Raw genomic sequence first — 17,916 nt, 5'->3', positions numbered from 1 at the left:
GAATAATTGTACCATCCTGTCACTGTATCAGGTAGAACACGAACAATGGCTACTAATTTGATGAATAATGCAGATTTACAAGCAGGAAAATGGGTTTTTCTATAACCGGCTGTCATGGCCATTACTTTCAATAATGTAAAGTGCAATGTAGATGGATGATAAAGGTTGTTTGCCATGGTAACTACTGTAATATTAATGTATTGAGAAATGGGGATGTCATGTAGTACACATTTGCTTTCATGTTTTGTTTTACACTGACATCGCTTTCTGTCTTCTTTGCACGGAGAGGATGAGCAGTAACATCACTCGCATGCTGCACGCCATTTGTAAAAAATGTATGATATACTGAGGAGAAATGTATAATGATGTATTGTAATGGTGACATTTAAAGTGTTTGTTAATGTGCAGAACTAATGTTCAAGATACAACATCCAGATGTGATATTGCAGCTGTCTTTTACTCATTTACAGTAGGCCTAAATTATGGTGTGTTATTTTAGCACTTACCATTCATACACTGCTCATAAATGCTTAAGAAGGGTATTTTGAAGTTGTAGTAGTCTCCGATTGGGAAAAAATGCAAAAAAAATAAAAGAAGAAGCAATATTTTAAAAAAATGTGGATGGTGGCATCCATGTTTGGAAAGAAGTTTTAAGATTGTTAATGAAAACTTGTGTTAAAGTTTAACCTTGTGTCTCCTCTTCTCTGACGAAGACAGTGAAATGTAGCTTTGGAAAATGAACTCTATAGGACAGTATAGGCACAGCTGCAGTATTAATGTGAAATCTAGGAAAGCAGGATTTTTACAAGGTCTACAATCGTTATAATAAACACAGAGAAGATGCAAACTAACCTGAGCCGTAATATACTGAGGCTAGAGTGCAAATTAGCTCCTTAAATAGACGCCACAAATTATTGTATTTTTGTCTGAGCAGTGAGCACCACTTGAAACATTTTATTATGCGCTCGGTAGATCATCGCACGTATCCAATATCCCTTCGCTGATGCAAACTGCCACCGCAATTTATTGTCTTTATAACTCACACCACCACGGAGGACATCGCTCATAATCTCATCTCAGTCTCGTGTTCGCCGCAAAAAAACAAACATGGAGCAAAAGTACATTACATTTTCAGTAAACTGAGACAATTTTGCCTTATCAGGGTTTAACTATCAGCAAATTACAAGTAATTTCAAGCTGAGGTCCATTATGGGCTCACAAAAAAGCCATTTCACCTCGGGGCTTGTACCAGGTCTGTGCAGCATGTTTTTTGGGGTCCGGGGGGGTTAAGACCATCTTATTTTTTTCCCCCAGCTCATTTCAGGCTCTAAGGCGTGTGTCCTTTAAGGTCTATTTTAATGGGAGGATGTAAATTTCCTGGGACAGCGGTTCCGTGGGTGTTGTCAATGATTCATTAGCACGCCTGCGGGGAGAAGTTTCGACTTGGAGCGAGAAAAAAAAAAAAAAATGCAGAACACAATATTTACCGCACCACTTCATCCACAGCTATGTTACAGACTAGTGCACATGGAGTTACCGGAGTGCACACACATATACGTGCAAATGCAAAATGTTCATTAGTAAGCATAGGCAAATTCATGAAAGCATGTATACAAAGGCACATTCACACTCAGACATACACACACACATACGCACGCACACATTTCCTACTTCAAAGGGCCACGCTGCAGTGCCCCAAGCTATGAACAAAGCATAGAGAAGCACAGGGCAACTTTTAATTTTAAGGCTGTGCTAATGAGGTTCAGAGAGAAAAGAAAGTGTGCCATGCTCAGTGTGTGTTTGCTGTTTGTGAGGGAATGTATCCAAAGGTAACAGTTCTCTGGCAGGTGTTGCTGTGGGGATAAATGCAGTGGGCGGCTCCATCAAAGAAACACTTGCTAAGCTGGAGAGAGAGAAATTAATTTCTTCCTGTGTGGATATGCCGGGTGCAAAGAACCTCATATTCGGTCCAGGCGTGTTATTGAATGTAGTGCTAATAGTTACATTTGACAGGTCGTGTGTGTGTGTGTGTGTGTGTGTGTGTGTGTGTGTGTGTGTGTTTGTCTCAGACTTTCAGGGACACACATGCTATAGTGGAGGGCAGAGAGGGTGACACAGCTGTGTCGTAACAGATAAATCATTAAAGGCAAGGACTTTGATTTCACACACACACAAACACGCACACACACACACACACACACACATACACACACACACACACACGCGCGCGCACACACACACACACACACTACAGTGCCAGTGGAATAAAGGTGGCTATCTTTAAAGTTACCCTCATTTTCAACGCTATTGTCACCTGTGTGTGTAGACGCCTTAATTCCAGGATGCGTGAGGGTATCAGAGTGTGTGGGAGGTACTCCTGTGGTGTTTTGTGCAGGGTTGGGGTAATGGAGTGATGCAGAGAATGGCTATTGGATAGATCCTCTCAAACAACGCTTTTAAAAATATCTGGAAGGTGCAGCCAACTGTAAAATAGGGGAAACTCAGTTGAGAGCAGCTCAATCTCACAGTATTACAGAATTGAAGCGCAAGTCACACTAGCGAATAACACTTATTATACACGCTTTGAACACTTCTTAAATAGATGTACTGTCGAAAACATGGAAGTGGTTCCTCATATATATATTTTTTTCCTATTGCTTAGATATAGTGTCTTTTTCACACACACACACACACACACACACACACACACACACACACACACACACACACACACACACACACACACACACACACACACACACACACACACACACCTGTTTCAATACTTTGGAGATTCAAGTTTGGCAAGCTTAAAGGTGAGAGGATAAATGACAAGAGCAGGATACACACCCATTGATGCCTCTGTTGGTTAGTATGTGAAATGGTGCAGACAGAGTGAGAGAGAGACATAGAGGGGAGAGTGTGGGAGGGCAGCAGATTGTTAATTAAACGTTGAGACAGCGGCGTCTCCCGCCCCGATACGGAAGGCATTTAATCTCAAAAACAGAATGGAGTTAATTACCGACGATAAGGGTTTCATTTGGCTGAAGCACTTGACATACTAAACATCAAATTTATTTATCATCACATCTAGCACGCACTGACCACGCACTGTCAGTCAAGTGGACATTCATGCATACACCATACGTGTACACACACACGCGCGCACACACACACACACACACACACACACACACACACACACACACACACACACACACACACACACCTGTATATGAATACATGTCTGCACATTTGCACTGACTGCTGCAGTAGTCTGTGTGAGCTCTGGCTCTCATTAGATGACACCTACACACATGCACACAAACAGCAGAAAGGCATACAAAAATATGCTCTACACCTACACACAGCGAAGCAAAACAAACTAGAAACACATGCCCAGAATACACACATAAATATACTTGAGGAATTTATATTCACTTCCATTCTATTCCACATTGGAGGCGCCATAATCGGGTTATTAGAGATCAACTGAGAGCTCCTCAGTGTTTTGCTGCTCAGCAAGATGAAGAGCCCACAATTCAATTAGCGCCGTTGTAGACGGTTGTGCTACAATTGCTGAATGATTTAATAAACTGGGCTATTACTGTGGCCCAATACAGCTGAGGCCTATTGTTTTATCTGTAAAAAAGAGAACTTCTCACTGGTCTCACATTAGTATGCCTGGCCTGTGATGGGATTTCCCTAAACAATTGTATGAGTCCCTAGTCTAGATTGTGTTTTTTTTTTTGCAGGTTGGGGGCAGTCAAGCAGTTTTTTTTCCATAACAAGTGGATGCTGCGATTGCAAATGGAAATTTCAACAGCCCGTTTCACTCTTGAGTTCTCCAAATCTAGTGGCTAGTTTAGATTTTTCCCTGAAAATGAATGAGGGTCATTGTTGACACACGGAATTTAGCAGATCATGGATTAACCACTCTGTTGGTATCTGACGCCATCTGACACATTTTCCTTTCCTAGCAAAAGGAAATGGCAGTGGGATACTTATTTGATTTGGCCCACGGTAAATACCTTTACACCAGGTCAGACACCTGAGACACAGGTTTTTAACCCAGCCCGTTGAAATCACTGAAGTCAATATAAGGGCTTGGAGTTCACAGAAAATCATTTTCACATCCGACCAAACTTTTTGTTTCACTCTAGGAGCTCTCCAGTCTGCCTCAAACAGCAGAAGACACAAAAGCACGGCCATTATAAAAATAAATATAGCTAAGGTTTTTATTCTTTACACGATTTGCATTTTTCTCTACGTTATTGGTCCGCCATGGGAGAAAATCCTTTATCCTGAGTGTTATATATGCTATGGTTTTGATGTTAAAAACCCTCTCTTCCAAAGCCTCCTATTTATTAAATGACTCCTGCTTTCAACTAGACGTTCCTTGGATGATTAAAAAAAGATGCGGTTGTCTCTGCTGACTTGACCTCACAGCTTTCCTTTTTGATCACAGCAGCACAGGTGAGCGCTAATAACTGACGTTTGCTTTTTAACAAGCTGCGTTTTATTTTTGTGTTTGTTTTGGCAACAATCAAAAGACCAGACGTGTTTTATGGGAGTATCGGCCGCGTCGCTTGCACACAGGTGCAGGTATACATCCACACTAAACACACAGGCACAGTTTTGATATAGTCTTTATCCGGGAATTGTGTGTTCTCTCAGTGGGGACAGTTATTGATGATGATGGGAGCAAGAACGTAAAACAAACAATGATTTAATCACATCCATACTGCTCCAAGGACGACGGGTAGAGAATGCAAACATCAGCGCTATGGGCACGTGTGGGTGTGCACACTGTTCTATGCCTCGTTTGCTCATAATTTGCTATGTGCGTGCACACGTCCAAAAGTGTATATCAAGTTGGGTGATTATCCTTGAGAAAGTATTCTGAACTTCCAAGTGTTTGTCTCAAATGTGGAGTGTGTGTGTGTGTGTGTGTGTGTGTGTGTGTGTGTGTGTGTGTGTAGGGATGTCTGTGCCCATTTTGTCACTGTAGTGATTATCCTTGAGAGGCTTTTCATTTGAGGCTAATGAGTATTTGTTTTAGTAGTCATGCACGCTGGTGTGCGTGCGTCTGCGTGGGTGCGAATGCGCGCGCGTGTGTGATTAAGGGGCGCGGTATAGTGAAAGCGACAGACTGTACAGATGTTCAATAAATGGGCTGGAACAGACGAGGAGGGAAGGGGACATCATTCACTCTCTCTCTCTCACCCATAAATGACAAAACTAAATATGTAGGCACACACACATACACACACACACACACACACACACACACACACACACACACACATGCAAGACATGGGTAGACTCTTGGGTAGTGCACTGGTTAAGGATAAAGCAGATGTAATGAATGATAATGACCTTATTCTACACACTGACGCACACACACCTTTACGTCTTTGAGCTGGGTTAATGAGCTAATGAAGCTCATTAATAGGATAGAGCTGACATATAAAGTCGGATTAGTGCATGGTACTATAGATGTTGGATTTTGTGTGTGTGTGTCTGCGCACTAACCAACCAGCATAACAGTGGACATGGGAATCGTTATGCTCACACCAACAGGGGACTACCAATATAACAGGTCCACTCTTGGACATGCTTTAAGTCATGTTATAAACATGTATAAAACCTGCGTGGTTGCGTGTGTGTGTGTGTGTGTGTGTGTGTGTGTGTGTGTGTGTGTGTGTGTGTGTGTGTGTGTGTGTGTGTGTGTGTGTGTGAGGGTGGGTGCCCATTTGTTCAAGACAGTCATTTCGAAGCTACTACAACGTTTTAATCTCCATGTGTATCAGGGTCAGTTTGAACATGAATACATTGTGTGTGTGTGTGTGTGTGTGTGTGTGTGTGTGTGTGTGTGTGTGTGTGTGTGTGTGTGTGTGTGTGTGTGTGTGTGTGTGTGTGTGTGTGTGTGTGTGTGTGTGTGTGTGTGTGTGTGTGTGTGTGTGTGTGTGTGTGTGTGTGTGTGTGTGTGTGTGTGTGTGGACATTGAGAAAGAACAAGGTGACAAAAACCTTCCTCATGTATTAATATATTTAATGAGGAAGGTTTTTAAGTATTATTTATCAAACATATTTGGAGTGAATTAACTTTGAGATCTGGTCTCTTTATCCTTAACAATAGAAATAGTGAAATGGTGACGTGATGAGATAACGAAATAGACAAAGTATACATGTAACAAAAATATTCTACAATAATACATATTTTTTTTCTTTCTGTTCTGAAGTTCTTCCTTTCCTACAATTCTCTTCCAGCCTTTTCTTTCCTTCTTTCTTTCATTCTCCTGGTCCACTGCCCTAGCTCGTTTTTCTCTACCCCTCTCATACCGCGTCTCATCGCAACCAATTCTCCGACTCCAACTGTGTTTTGGCTTCAATGTTTGATATATGGCCGTCTGTGATCTTTGTATACTATATTTCAACTACTTGCTTGTTGCTGTGTTGTCCTGGCACCCGCACAAAATCCCTTGGCCAGTGATATTACAACCTGTGGTTTTGTATTTTTCTTGAACCATTTTTATGGCGGCTGCTTCTGCTGCGCTTACCGTCGATTTATCCTTGTGTTTACCTCAAAGTGCCGAGGTTGCTGAAGTGCAGGTTCACTTTTACTGCCATGCAGCAGAATGAGTGTTTACAGCGATGTCTAGACCAACAGTTTTCTACACTGGGGTTTATAGGGCCAAATCAAGGGAGAGCAACCGAAAGTGAGACATAAACGCAAACTAAAGAATTGCAAATCGGTGAGCTAAAAAGCTGATAATACATTCTTTCTTCTCCTCTCTCTCTCTCTGTGTCCCAGGTGGAGTGTGTATTGCCCAGTCCTTGAAAATCCCCAGGGAGCCCAGGACAGGGGAGTTTGACAAGATCATCAGACGCCTGCTGGAGACCTCCAATGCCAGGGCCGTCATTATGTTCGCTAATGAGGACGACATACGGTACGTGCCAGGCACTTCAACAAGTCTCCCTTTTGCTAACACCCATCATTTGTCTACTGCCTTTTGCTTTGGAGACACATTCTGCTGCATTTTCAGCTTATTATAATATGATAACTTCAAAATACCTATGTGCCATTTTCAGTTGAAAGAAACACTGACCTACTAACTAGTCCTTCATCTATGTTAAACTACTGATATTATGAATGTCGCAAAGAGTCATAATATGAATTGCCTTTCCTCCTTGTCAGCTTGTTAGGGCTCAATACGTAGTTCTAGCCTTCATTCAATCAAACGTCCCAATTTCCTAGTTTCTAAATTAGCCTGAAGTTATTTAATAGACCATGTACAGTGTAGGGGGTGTTCCCTATCTTGATCAATTGGAAATCAAAGGGGCTTATAACCACTTAATGTGATTCAGCCAGAGGCAACCAGAAATGCTTGGAGTTACACACACACACTCAAAATAATTCTCAATTTCTTTCTACAAACAGGCGAATCCTGGATGCAGCCAAAAGGAACAACCAGACAGGTCACTTCCTGTGGGTGGGCTCAGACAGCTGGGGCTCCAAAATCTCTCCCGTGCTTGGCCAGGAGAGAGTGGCCGAAGGAGCCATCACCATCCTACCCAAGAGAGCATCTGTGGACGGTAAGAATGTGCGACGACCCCAAGCCACATAACAGTCAGTAACTTACAATAGATCAAAATGGGGGATCTTTTCAACTTTAAAAAAATGCCGCAAACATTGACCCCTTGCCTGGCTGAGTGACAAATGGAAGGGAGCTGAAGTTGTGTGTGTGAAAAGTGTAATAGATTGAATTAAGGGGACAGCAAGAAAGGCCAGAAACCAAAAGTAGAAATATACACTCAAGGTCCCTCACTTTTGATACCGGCGCGCAACACGCTATTAGACCCGGGAGGACATCCTCATTTGCTCCCTTTCAGAGTTCCCTCTTAGAAAATTTGCTCCCAGAAGGACACAAAGGCGACAAGATATGAAGTGAGTGCCGAGGAAGAAGTTTAAATGAATGGAAGTGGGCTCGACATGACATGAGGGAACACTCTATGGGGTCTTGAGAATAGACGGAGGAGTTGTGGGTTCAATGAAACCAGAGGACAACTAATGAAGTTGTGTGATATGTTGGCAAATATATATGCATTCTTGCCAATAGTTAGATGAAAATATCTCATCGCTGTTAAGTACTTAATTACATTTGAAGCTAGACCCAGGGGGACGGCTAGCTTAGCTTAGCACTAAGCCTGGGAACGTGTTGTCACTGTGAGGTTGCCAGGCAACTCCTGGAAGTCCCTGCTCTGGTTGAATACATATTTTGATACATACAAATCCCAATGAAACCAAAACATATTATGATTTAATAGCTCAGTTACATCTAATCAAATAACCATAGGACGTTGAGTACCCCTTGGGGTCCAGCTCCCCCCAAACCTTTGACCATTTGGTGGAAATAATTGCTGTTTGAAGAACTGTGTTGTGTCACAATTACTAATTTCTTTTTAGTTTTATGAGCATGACATCTGTGATCACAGGGAGAATTATGTGAACCCAGATGACATGCGCTGCTTTGGGAGCTAAACTGTTCCCAGCAGTGTAAGTATATCCAGTATTGAGAGCTACACAGGTGCGCACGGGACCACTTTCCCTGACAGCAGGGCAGATTAATGAAGCACTTGACAGCTTTTTTTTTGTTTTTTTACGGCGAGTCAGGTATGGCACAGGCTGTCCAAGTCAGTCTGATAGTCCCCAGTGGATTCCCTTCCCTTCATGGTTTGTTTCACGTGCACTGTGTTGCCCTGAATTACAGTCCCAGTGGAAATGAGTCATGACACAGTGAACTGTAAAGTGTCTGTGCTGTCTTATTGGGGCATACCTGCCATCCATGGGAGCAATAACACCTGCCTCTTTCAAGTAGCCAACAGAACACTGATGAGGTTGAGCTTGGTTATTGAGTAATGTACAGCTAGATAGAAGATGTTCTTCTTTTAAATGCAGTTTTGCCAATCTTTCCCCCTCAGGCACAATGCAAAAGGCTGTTTTGCCAATTAATGGCGGTACGAACCAAGTATTACGAGTACAAGCAGTGTTTCTCTTTTGTCTTTACCCCTCGCCCATCTCTTTATCTCAGCCTGACAGACTCTTGACAGGTATTTCCATCCCTGTTTGTGGAGAAATATGTTCTTGATGTTCTTGCCCTGTTTCTCTGCTCTTCTCCTCTTATTAAATTGGACAGGTAGCCAACGTAGACAGGAAAAAAAAAATCATTCTGAAATGTTTGCTCTGCCAGGCTACTTGGCTTCGGTATACTCGATAGGAGCTCCCATGGCGGACGGCTTCACATAAATTCCCTTTCAGTCATGTTTTAGATCCATGCGCTATTCATAACTTATGCGTTTTGTGAGTCAAAACAAATTGCACTGCCAAGAACATGTTTGAGTACAGGCAGGCTAAGTGGAAAGGCAGGGTCTTACATCTTGAAGCACCCATTATACAATGGAACAAGATCTTGGGATGTGTTGAAAACAAGTTGTTAAATGCTTTTTGAGGGCAGTTACTCAAGACATGTAACTACTGCTCCGTCTGCCTTTTTTTTTCAACAGCGTTTGACAGGTATTTCCGTAGCCGCTCGCTGTCCAACAACAGACGAAACGTTTGGTTCGCCGAATTCTGGGAGGAGAACTTTAACTGTAAGCTGGGGATGCACGGCAAACGGCCCGGTAGCCTGAAGAAATGCACAGGTAAGACTCTTCTGATTTTATATAAATCACGTCTTGAAAAAACTAAAATCCCAAATGGCCTGATAGCCAGAACAGTCAACATTTTCTCTACAGATGGTAATTTTGTGGACTTTGTTCAGACACGAAAACAGCTGAAACGGCTTCTAGCTAGAGCGGCATTTTTTTTTCCTAACAGAGGCTAACACATAATCTATTGCCAATTTGAGAAGAAGGTGTTTCAACTCCGCTGATGTTCTATAGAGGGTTGATAGTTTTACTAGCCAACAAATCTAACAGGTGGTCAGTTTGAATTGGTCATCTATCATCCCAGAAACACATCAAGTAGAGATCCTTGCATTTTGCCCTGGTCAATACTCAATAAAATACAAATCAATACTCCAGTCTGTTCAATGCAAAAACAATAGACTAGCTAAATTGCTCTACAATGCTCTTCAACAACAATTAAGAAATCCTCAAACTATTGTGGTTCTTTTGATCTCTCTCTGACATTAGTCTACACAGCTTCAACTCTGTAAGAGATTGAACGCACTGGAGACAACAAGTAGTCCACCCTAAAAGCAAGCCGTCTTTCTGGCCGTTTCCAATTAGTCCAGCCCGCAGAAATCTGTGCTGCGATTTACCACATCACTGTGGATTGTCTACACTCTACAGGGTCCATGGGAGCATCCTGGCTCAGAACATTTGTCAACAGGGATGCGCACAGGGGTTTAATTAGTACATATATATATATATATATATATATATATATATATATATATATATATAAGTATATATTGTAGAAAGCATTGTGCAGACTTTAATAAGGATCTGTAAAGCACAGATCACACTAGCTTTCCAACTCAACAGCTTGTGGGGGAATATAAAAAGTTATTGGAATCTGTGCTTGTGAATATGAGAACTCAGTGTCTTTCCCTGTGTGTGGAGTATATTGTATGTGTGTATTTGTGCTGTTGTAGGCACTTTTTCTCATAATTATTTTGCTGTGTGTGTGTGTTCACGATATGTGTGGTTTGACCTGCATCTTGCTGTCATATCAAAATGCCTGCAGCTTGTTATTTAACATAAGGCCAAGCTGTGCTAACTCATGTGTGCCCTATGCTGATTGTGCATGTGTGTGTACAAGCTAGATAGGGCTGTGTGTGCACTTTAACAGCATCTACGGCTGCAAGCTGCTATACAGAAGGTGTCACACTTACAGTAGAGTTAAGGGAAAGCAATGGACATTACCTGTGTGTAATCCCGTGAACACAAACATTTCGGTTAAATACGACGATGCTGCTCTGATTAGGTTTGTATGTGTATGTGCCGTGTGTCACAGTAAGTTATCCCCCGGCTGATTCCCGCCATTAGTTCACATAATTAGGTTTGTAAGGGGTGGTGACTCCCATTGACTGTCTATTACTAGCCATGGCATCTGTGTACGTCGGCGTGTTGTGTGTCAAGGGGGCCCTGTAGTGGTGCGACAGACTCCATTAATTCCAAGTGCCGGGGTTCGCGACCTCCAAATCATCAACATAGAAAGCCCAATCAACAGCCTGCTGCTCAAGGTCGCCACGGTGACACACAGCTGATGGGAGGATGTGGAAATGGGTATGTGCGATTAGTTCAATGTGATTGGGGCCGGGAGAGGGAGAGACTAATAGAACAAGAGACACTGTGTGTGTGTGTGTGTGAGTCAACAAGTGCAAATAAACAAATAATAACAGGAAGAGGGGTTGAGAAGTAATGCTTGGCCGCACAAATTAGAAACAAACATTAGAGACGAATGCATTTTGTTTCGAGAGCATAAATAATGGAGGGAAAACAACAAATGAGAGGATTCTTAGATGAGACGAAGAGAAGAAGACATAGGGTCATACGTTTGAAGAGCGCTTGTCCTTCTGATGGCACTAGTTAGGGTATTTAATGTAATGGCAGTTTAAAGTAGCATGAAAGAATAGTACATTTGGAGTCCCTACATTTTTTTTTATAATGAATCAATCAGACTCCTTGAGGTTCTGGAGAATGCTTGTTGTCAAAATCAGTGAATATCTCGTCACGATCCGCTCCCTTTATGTACTGTGTGTGTGCTGAAAAAAATAATTGGTTGTTAATACACTTCCTAGGCTCTGTAAACGGCAGCTTTGTAAACAAAGGGACTTGGACCGACACACCATAGCAATGATAGTGCTATAGGCTTAGCTACTGATCGGCGTATACTTTGTCTTTGATAAGTATTTGGCTTCAACACTTGGTTACATATTGATAGGCTTATTGTCACACGTGCTACAATACTAAAAACACCTGCTACCTGTTTTTTCATAGCGATAGCATTGTTGCTAGCTACAGTCTATCTGTCCAAACCCCTTTGTTTGCATACCCGTTTACAGAGCCTAGGCTGTGTATGGACACCAGCTTTTTCTTTCTGAGCAACAACATATTTTGACAATTTAATCTTTGCTGCCCTGGTAGTGATACACTAGCACAAGGAAATGGAACACCTAAATGTCAACGTAAGCGTCAAACAAGCTTTGAATTATTTCCTCCAGTTCCGAGCGATTTTTTATTAATTTTTTTACCAGTGTTTCGTCAGACAGTAACCAGCAGAGGCTTTCTTTCACTACATGACTCATGCATCGCCTCCTCCGGGAAAAAAAAACATCAACCCTTCTATGCTTTATGCTTCAGTCCCACCTGCAAGACACATTTTTTAAAACTGGAGTCCTCTGTGAGTGCCATAAACAAGTTATCCCATCTATATTTTATCGAAATATACCCGGTGTTCTGTGGGGGGGGTAAAAAAACACTTGCACTATTGTCATTGTTACATGATATCTTTCAGGGGGGGGGGGTGTTTCTTTTTTTAACAGTTAGTACTTGCTGCTACTGCAATCTGTTCTCAAATCCAATCACTTCATCGTAATAATAATTTATTTACAGTACATCTGAACTGCATAGTGTTATCTAAACTCTCTCAACAGTAAGCACAGAAGAAACGCAAATGCAAGGCACTCTCATCTGAGCGTAGTACAAAGGTTTTTTTTCTTCTTTCTCAAGCGCGGTGGATAGGCTATGAAGCCCACAACTGGGACAACTCAAGTTACTGGAATAAAACACTCCATTATGTTGAAAGCGTGCAGTCAGGTAAAACTGATGCCCTAGGGGAAACCGACTGAAGCGTAACACCGGATCGTAGATAAAGCCTACGTATACACACTTACAAGCTCACAAACACTTACATGCCCAGTGGCTGCCGATAGAATCACGGATGATTGCGGGATGATGTGTTAATTAATGTGGCTCTTCGACACCTGATCCTCAAATCCCACTGGCTGTGTTTTTATTAATTTAAAATGTATAAACCCTCTTGCCTCTCACAAGAGCACACATTGACAGACACCCTTTTTTCAATAAATCCCCACACCTGATTAAAAGTTACTCAAGTGGCAACGAGGAACTTTCCCATTGTGTTGATTCTAGCAACACCTTTGTAGTCATCCAAAAAGGTTCATTTATTCTAACTTGATCAATCTAATTTAAATATTCATGTAAACATACTAGTATCAATTGTTTTGTACGATGACATGTACACCTTTGTAGTGTTATGTATTTATATGCAACTATGTAAGATTATGAATGGTAACATGATAATGCTGAATCAGATTTAACTTTGATTTAAGCCCTGTTTCCACCGCCGGAACCAGGGTCTAAACCATATTTCCTGGAACTTTGATTTACCCTCCATAAAGACCCTGCTCGTGGGGTAGTACTTGACAAAGGTTCGGGAACCTTTAAATATGCTGCAGTGCTGAAGAATTCTGATCAGTCGAGTTGCATGATCGTCTTATTTCCTGGTACGGATTTAATCCATTTGTGATGGAATAAAAAGCGATCGGCAACAGCGTCCTCCGTACTAACGGCCGGGCCACACATTATGCATCTGCTGCACTTGTGTCTGCCTATTTCTCTGCGCCCATGTTAACAGGATAGAGAAGCCATTTATACATGCAGTCTATTGAGCAGCATATCTCCACCAAGACATACAGAGAAATAATCTGTTTCGTCCGACGAGTTCCCCAAGCAAAACGGAGCAAAGCAGGATCTGAGCCTAATTGGAGTAAAATAGAAGTGTAATGATGAAGGCTGGATTATAAATACACTTACATCAAATACACAACAGTATATATTTGATCTCTGCCTGTTATCCCATCATGCTTTGCAGGATGGACTCACCGCTCCTCATAGGAATACAATGGGTGGAGGCAGCTCTGCCTAACTGGCCGCACAGTGACCCCCTAGCCAATCAAATCTCTCATATTACCACATCCTCGTTCTGTAGATCTGGTATTTCTCTGCCCCGGGGTTAGACACACACACACACACACACACACACACACACACACACACACACACACACACACACACACACACACACACACACACACACACACACACACACACACACACACAGAGAAACACAGAAACACACACACACACACACACACACACACACCTCCCTCACCTGGGCCCAACAATGCATCTATTCCAGTGCTCGTTGTGAAAGTACCTATAAGCCTGCAGGTACACACACACACACACACACACACAGAAATTAAATTGGATTGCTAGCAGGACAGAAGGTTGTTACAATGTTGGCTGCTTTGTTTTTCTTCTTCTTTGTCTTCTCTCCCATGTGGGTTGTGACTTGTGACACTATCGAGGGAATTTCACCTACTTTTATTTTTTTTCTTCTTCGATTTCTTGGCTTTTGTGATCTTTCTTACTTTGCCGACTGTCAATCTCCACTCGACTTTGTGCTTGTGTGACTTTCTCTCATCCCTGTCTTGCCAAACGTTTTAGCTGTCATTCCTTCCCATACTGTGTCAAATTCAAATGAAAAGTGCCTCGTTGCATGAGCATGAACATACTGATACACTATTGACAAAGCGCTATGAATATAGACAAAAGACAATGCTGTATATGTAAATCAAAGCTGTTAAATGAAAAACCAAAATAGAACAGAAGTGAAGGGCTTTTATTTCAATTTCATCAAAAGGAATTTTTTTCAACCTATATATTCTTCTATTTGTAACTGTTTTCTAAAATATGTATGTCTGTGTTTTCCTCTGCTTTGCTGTCTCTCCCTCTCACTTCTCACTCATATTCCCACAGTCAACTTGTGCTCAGTCTCATTGATGTGTGCTTCGAAAAAATCTTTGATTTGAATTCACATGGTCTCGAAAGCTAATTGGCCGTATCATTTTGTTGCACTTTACTGTAAATGTGGCCAATAAAACCCTGTTCTATAAATGGAGCATGAGTTTTACATCAGTGCATGCTTACGTGTATATAATTATTACGGGCCTGCAATCTTAGAATAGCTATTTGTAGAGCTATTATCAACCCTATTCGTAATAATGTAAAGTTTATGCAGCTGTGTCATTTGCGCTTGCATCTCTTATTATGGATGGACCTAGCGTTGCATGCCTGGTTTAAATGGGTCCAATAACTCCCGGTCAGAGGTCATTTCACCCTACTCAATGACACACACACACACACACACACACACACACAACACACACACACACACACACACACACACACACACACACACACACACACACACACACACACACACACACACACACACACACACACACACACACACACACACACACACACACACACACACACACACACACACACACACGTGGTGCAGATAAATACAGGTGAAGCGATCCAAACAATACATAATCACTTTATTTTTAAGTAAAATGAATTGAGGGGAATTGGCAATGGGGTTGGTATCTTGGCCCAGATATATGGTACACATTACAATATAACCGACTGTGTATCAGGTCACCGAAAATACTACACTTCAGCAAAATGATCAAACCTTTATGCTTTATTTGATGTCACACTTGTAGACACACAAGCATGAGGCACATTGTACCATAAAGCTATGGGAGATAGCAGGTGTCATCCAGGTGAGAATGAGGGCAAAGTGTGTGGCAAATAATCCTCTCCTAATAGTTTAAGCTCTCCGGTCTACTTCTCCATGATTAGCAAGAGTACCACGAGACTGTATAGTTTCCCTGGGAAGCTGCCTGATCAAGGTTGTTCTTCAACTTCTTCCTCACTTAATGGGCAAACACAGAAGATTAACAACCGCTTATACACACCGCGCGCACACACACACACACACACACACACACACACACATGCTTATGATACTTTTACATTCCCCTAGTTTAACATCAAATATTAATACTTTACAGAGTGTTATTAATGAGAAAAATTATCTTCTAAAAGGCTACAAGGCGATAGTTTGATAGCATATGCTTTTTTAAAATACTTTCCCTACTCAGTGAAAGAGAAATGCGTTTAAAGATGCAACGACTTCTTCCACTATTAGCGTTGTGCTCAATGGTGTCTGTCTGTGTGAGATGCACACACACACACACACACACACACACACACACACACACACACACACACACACACACACACACACACACACACACACAACATACAGATCCCAAGAGTTAATTAGATCCCGACTTGGCCGTTCACACATTTACCCCCTGCACACACAACACACAAATTTTTTCGCTCGCCGCAAATAGTCCATATCCTAATGAGGTGGATTGGGAAAGAGAAGGAGTTATCAGGCTGGCAGGCTGGATAAACTGTTCCCTCCCCTGTGAAAAGGCCTCCGGGTCCAGCACCCTGAAAGACGGAGAGACATACACACAGATGGACAATTAAGAGAGGGAGAGGCGCAGACAGACAGTTTTGCGGGACTGTGAGACAGTATTGGATGATGGCAACAGACACGCAGTATTGTATGACTCTTTGCAAGCATTGGGTTTCAGGATAGGTGAGATAAAGTGTCATTTGAGCCGCAGTGGAATTCCATCTTCTTATGAGGACGTGGTTATCTAACCGCTCTGTATAGATGACTTTATGTGCATATGTCTGATTAATGATTGACATGCAGCAGTAGGTTTAGTTTTTGACATTAGGGGGGTTCACATTATAAGCGGATGGTCTGGGGATCCTCCCAATTAAATGTTGAGCATTAAACACTAGAATTTATTACATTCTGGGGAAATGTTTACCTAACACGCTGTGGCTCAGCAAAGTTAAAATGGCACGTCCAAGGTTAAGATGGACATATTAAACATTTCCTACCCCTGAACTGTTGTCTTTTCATGCAACAAGGAGCATGCATGTATTGTGTGCCTGATTTCTCATACAGGATGTGCTTGTGCTTGTGAGACTGTGTCTTGCCTTTATCGGTAGCACTGTGTAGTTTAAAGACATCAGTGTCCCACTGTACATCTATCAGTGTTAGACACCAACCACACACCTACACACACACACACACACACACACACACACACACACACACACACACACACACACACACACACACACACACACACACAGAGACACACTGTAATCCAACCTGAGCGAGTCTCAATGCTCACTGTGTCCCTGCCGCACACCTTGCCGTCACTGATACACTCCCAAAAGCACACCTGCAACTGGATACAAACACACATGCATCTTTGAAGGAGAATAAGCTGAAAGTTGTTTTGCTTTACGGATGGATGGATGAATGGATGAATGGATGAATGGATGGATAGATAGATTCCTAAATATCTATTAGTGCGACTTGCCGGTAAATTACTTGACAAATCACTTTATTAGTTATTCTAAAAAAAACTGCACCAGATCTGAGTAATAAACAGAGGGTGAATGATGTCCACAACTATAAAAGTAAGACCTAGATTGTAAACACTAAACAATTTTGCCAATTTAATTTCTTAGTTGCCAAAGTAGTTTTAACAGCACTAAAGGTTGACTTAAGGGAATGTGGCTTCTTGCCCTTATGACTTAAAAAAATAAATAATCCAATACAGTGACCCATTTGACCCAGAGCCATATCTGTCGGCATATTATTCAGTTTTTATTGAACATTGTGTAGGGCTAAACACATGTGGATTCATTACATGAACATTCAAGCTAAAATAATGTGCAGATACCCTTAAGTGTATACACACACACTTCTGTATGCAGTGAAAGGCTGTTGCAGGCAAGTTCTGCTCTGCTAATGTGATTTCACGGTTCATCCTCTCCTCAACAATACCTGTTTCTCTCTCTGCATATATACCTCCACCACCCCCTCCCTTCTTCTCTCCTCTCTCGTATTATATTGGCTCTTATT

At 41.9% G+C, this 17,916-nt stretch overlaps 1 protein-coding gene across 1 annotated transcript in view; it reads left to right on the top strand.

The window, feature by feature from the left end:
- grm8a (glutamate receptor, metabotropic 8a) overlaps nucleotides 1-17,916 on the top strand; it is a gene marked incomplete at both ends in the record, with an annotated part of 148,040 nt that overhangs the window by 57,763 nt on the left and 72,361 nt on the right. Inside the window, 3 exons of the mRNA XM_080050953.1 lie at nucleotides 6,817-6,952; nucleotides 7,444-7,598; nucleotides 9,567-9,704. Of these exons, the coding sequence (XP_079907079.1) occupies nucleotides 6,817-6,952; nucleotides 7,444-7,598; nucleotides 9,567-9,704 (429 nt within the window). The remainder of the gene's footprint in view (nucleotides 1-6,816; nucleotides 6,953-7,443; nucleotides 7,599-9,566; nucleotides 9,705-17,916) is intronic.

The sequence above is a fragment of the Ammodytes marinus genome (genome assembly GCF_949987685.1).
Source record: "Ammodytes marinus genome assembly, chromosome: 22".
Lineage (NCBI taxonomy): Eukaryota > Metazoa > Chordata > Actinopteri > Uranoscopiformes > Ammodytidae > Ammodytes > Ammodytes marinus.
Note: the sequence above shows the minus strand (reverse complement) of the source record. Positions and strands in the feature narration are given on the sequence as shown.